The following is a 4199-nucleotide window of genomic DNA, read 5'->3' on the forward strand; positions in this document are numbered from 1 at the left end:
CGAGCGCGGGGGGGGGGCATTGCGGGAACTGGCCTTGGGGCAGCAGGAAGGGTAAATCCGGTCCTGCATGTGTTAGGATTGTGTAACATCTGCTTCCTGTACTGCATATGAGAGGACAACACCGATACATCGCCGCACCTCATACCAGGTAGACTTGTGCGCCATCAGAAAATTTGTTCCGTTTCGGAATATCCCTTCAAGGTGAACTCCATCATCCAAAATATTTGCTTTGTACAGCTTTCTATTCTTTGTTTTTTGTTGTTACAAAACCGGAAATACGTCACCATAAGGCCTCATTCACACTGGAATCGTCCGGCACGTACAGCTCCTCCGTGCTGCGTGCAATGGCCGTATCGGGCCGCTCCCGGGAAGCACAGGTGCTGCGTGTGATTAGTACGCAGCCCCTCTCCTTCTCTATGGGAGTACGCCGCCGTACGCCGCCCTACGCTCATCCCAAGTACAGGTCCGTTCGGGTGCCAGTGTCCGTACTAGTACGCTGACAGGATGGGTCCTGTCTGCGTCTGAGCCAGGATACTCGCACCTGAACGGACCTGTACTTGGGATGAGCGTAGGGCGGCGTACGGCGGCGTACTCCCATAGAGAAGGACGGGGGCTGCGTACTAATCACACGCAGCACCGATCCTTCCACGGAGCTGAGTAGACTTGTGCGCCATCAAAAAATTTGTTCCGTTTCGGAATATCCGTTATTTCGTATTTCGTAATTCGTGTCCGAAACTCAATTCAGATTCGTACGAAATACGGATTTTCGTTAGTTTCGTCATATTTTCGTAACTTTACGAACATTCGTTATGATGAAGTTAAAAAGCAAAAATACCTTTGTTAATATTGGTGTCGATGGCAGTTTTTTTTTTTTTATCCGAAATACGAAATTTTCAGATCTGAATTTCGTATTTCGGATAAAAAAAAACAAAAGACTACCATCAACTCCAATATATTAACAAAGGTATTTTTGCTTTTTAACTTCATCATAACGAATGTTCGTAACGGAACGAAAATACGTTAACGGAATTTCGTATTTCCTGCCTGTGTATTGTAATGCAACTCTCAGCAGCAGAAGAGAAAACCTCTGATTGGTCAACCAAAACGAAATACGAATTCCGTTAACGGATTTCGGATCCGAATTTCATATTTCGGATTTTTAAAAAAAAAATACCATCAACTCCAATATTAACAAACGGAATTTCGTATTTCCTGCCTGTGTATTGTAATGAAACCCTCAGCAGCAGCGGATCTGAATTTCGTAGGGCTGCAACAACTAATCGACATAAAATTTCGTATTTCAGATATAATTCGGAAACTGCAATTTGGATTTCGGATGCTTCCGAATTTACGAATTTCAGGATTTCGTACGAATTTCGGTTCTTAACGAAACGAATCGCACATGTCTAATATCAGGACCAGGACCAGGACCAGGTTTGGGGTCATCAAAGCCAATCCGTAATAAAGGCGACCCGGGCTCATCGGCATTCCAGACTTCCCTGTAACTGCAATTTGAGGAGTAAGGGGAGAAGGTCACATGCTCCCTCATACACGGAAGTACCATGTATCACCGAGGACTAAGATAAGATAAATGGAGCAGCGTAGTAACAAAGAAGTGCAACATGTAATATAAAGGAACAGATTACATACATGTACAGTACATCAAGAGACTCCGCCTCTTCCTCTTACCTCTGCAGTGCGGCTCATAGTTTCCCAAGCGGCAAGTCTCTGTAGGTTGCATTTCCGTAGTGTCATCAGTTATATTTTTGGCAGTGTTGCCAACTGGTACAGCCGTGGTGGTGGAGGGTGATGTTGAGTTGGTGACATTAAATGAAGTTGGTTCGGTTCTGGCCGTTGTAGTGTGAAGAGACAGATTGGACATTGGTGGAACCGTGGTATGGCGGTATTCTGCATTGTGCTGTATAATGTGCTTTTGCTGGGTTTTGTAGTCCTCTATAACCGTTGCCATTCTGCATGCATTGCTGTATAATTTTACACTTTCCATTTCACTATATTGCACACCACACTATCTTTTTTTCTTTTTTACTTCCACCGCTCCAAGCTTGCTCCTGTGATGGACTACAACCTCAATACAAACTAGTAGTCCCATCACTGGAGCCATTTTTTAAACTTTATTTTATAGTTTATCCGATTAACCGATTAATCGAACTTAATAATCGGCTAACCGATTTTGAAAATAATCGTTAGCTGCAGCTCTAGAATTTCGTATTTCGGATTAAAAAAAAATCTTGTCATGTTGTTCAACCTCATTTACAGGGGTGATATTAGTTCCCGTTTCAACGAAATTCGGATCCGAAATCCGTTAACGGAATTTCGTATTTCAGATATAATTCGGAAACTGCAATTTGGATTTCGGATGCTTCCGAATTTACGAATTTCAGGATTTCGTACGAATTTCGGTTCTTAACGAAACGAATCGCACATGTCTAATATCAGGACCAGGACCAGGACCAGGTTTGGGGTCATCAAAGCCAATCCGTAATAAAGGCGACCCGGGCTCATCGGCATTCCAGACTTCCCTGTAACTGCAATTTGAGGAGTAAGGGGAGAAGGTCACATGCTCCCTCATACACGGAAGTACCATGTATCACCGAGGACTAAGATAAGATAAATGGAGCAGCGTAGTAACAAAGAAGTGCAACATGTAATATAAAGGAACAGATTACATACATGTACAGTACATCAAGAGACTCCGCCTCTTCCTCTTACCTCTGCAGTGCGGCTCATAGTTTCCCAAGCGGCAAGTCTCTGTAGGTTGCATTTCCGTAGTGTCATCAGTTATATTTTTGGCAGTGTTGCCAACTGGTACAGCCGTGGTGGTGGAGGGTGATGTTGAGTTGGTGACATTAAATGAAGTTGGTTCGGTTCTGGCCGTTGTAGTGTGAAGAGACAGATTGGACATTGGTGGAACCGTGGTAGCTGGTGATGTATAGTTGGTCATATTAGGTGTCATTGGTGGATTTGTTACAAATGGTAATGTTGAGGTGGTTAAAGTAGACGGCAATGGTGTTGTTGTGGCTCCCGGTGATGCTGTCGGACTCGTTATAGCAGTCATTGGTGCAGATCTGATAGTTGGTGATGTTGAGCTAATTACATTAGATGGCAAGGGTGATGTTTGGTTTCCCAGTGAAGGGATCAGAGTCGTAGATGCCATCACCGGTGCAGGTGTGGTATTTGGTGAAGTAGAGTTGGCAATATTAGGTGGCATTGATACAAATGGTGATGGTGAGCTGGTTATATTAGGTGGTAATAGTGTTGTTTTGGTTCCCAGTGATGTGGTTAGACTCGTTAGAGCCGCCATTGTTGCAGGGGCTGTAGATGGTGATGTAGAGTTGGTAATACTAGATGACATTGGCACAGTTTTGGCTCCTAGTGATGAGGCAACTGACACATTAGAAATAACTGTTTTTGTTGTGGCTGCCACTGACACTGCATTGGTAGACACAAACGTCGGTGCAGTTGTGGCACTCAATGAGGCTGGGTAAGTTTGTCGGTAAGTTGGTGCCGTTGTGACAGTCGGTGATGTTGGGTACGTCTTTTGGTAAGCTGGTGCAGTTGTGGCAGTCGGTGATGTTGGGTAAGTTTGTGGGTAAGCTGGTGGAGTTGTGGCTGTTGTTGATGTTGGGTAAGTTTGTGGGTAAGGTGGTGCAGTTGTGGCCGTTGTTGATGTTCGGTAAGTTTGAGGATAAGCTGGTGGAGTTGTGGCCGTTGTTGATGTTGTGTAAGTTTGTGGGTAAGGTGGTGCAGTTGTGGTCGTTGTTGATGTTGGGTAAGTTTGTGGGTAAGGTGGTGCAGTTGTGGCCGTTGTTGATGTTGGGTACGTTTGTGGGTAAGGTGGTGCAGTTGTGGCAGTTGATGATGCTGAGAACGTTTGAGGATAGGTTACAGCAGATGAAACTTTGGCCTCGTACCCAGATGTGCTGGTGACAATATTTCTGGTATTATAGGGTAATGTATGGTGCATTTCCATTGTCATGGTGGGAGATGGCATTGAGGTGACCAGAAGTGTGGTGGAATCAGTCTCTGGACCAGGACCAGGAGAAGGTGGAGTGACGGCCTCTGGTGTCATGGTAGGTGATGTAATGTTATTGTTTCTTGTAATGGATCCCACAGCAGACGTATTGCTCCTTGGTGACATTGTCTCTTCTCCTCTAGAGGACGGAGGTGATATGGGCTCC

General features: G+C 44.9%; 1 protein-coding gene across 1 annotated transcript in view; it reads right to left on the reverse strand.

Annotated features, from left to right (window-relative positions):
* The window catches only part of LOC108797137 (E3 ubiquitin-protein ligase TRIM39-like), a 10601-nt gene extending 7639 nt beyond the window's left edge, over positions 1 to 2962 (reverse strand). The window contains exons 1-4 of the mRNA XM_018568711.1: positions 2731 to 2962; positions 2444 to 2546; positions 1690 to 1847; positions 1403 to 1505 (exon numbers count right to left, since the gene is read on the reverse strand). Of these exons, the coding sequence (XP_018424213.1) occupies positions 1403 to 1505; positions 1690 to 1847; positions 2444 to 2546; positions 2731 to 2962 (596 nt within the window). The remainder of the gene's footprint in view (positions 1 to 1402; positions 1506 to 1689; positions 1848 to 2443; positions 2547 to 2730) is intronic.
* Positions 2963 to 4199: the final 1237 nt, after the last annotated feature.

Source organism: Nanorana parkeri, unplaced genomic scaffold, assembly GCF_000935625.1.
Source record: "Nanorana parkeri isolate BGI_ZX_2015 unplaced genomic scaffold, ASM93562v1 scaffold1232, whole genome shotgun sequence".
Taxonomy (NCBI): domain Eukaryota; kingdom Metazoa; phylum Chordata; class Amphibia; order Anura; family Dicroglossidae; genus Nanorana; species Nanorana parkeri.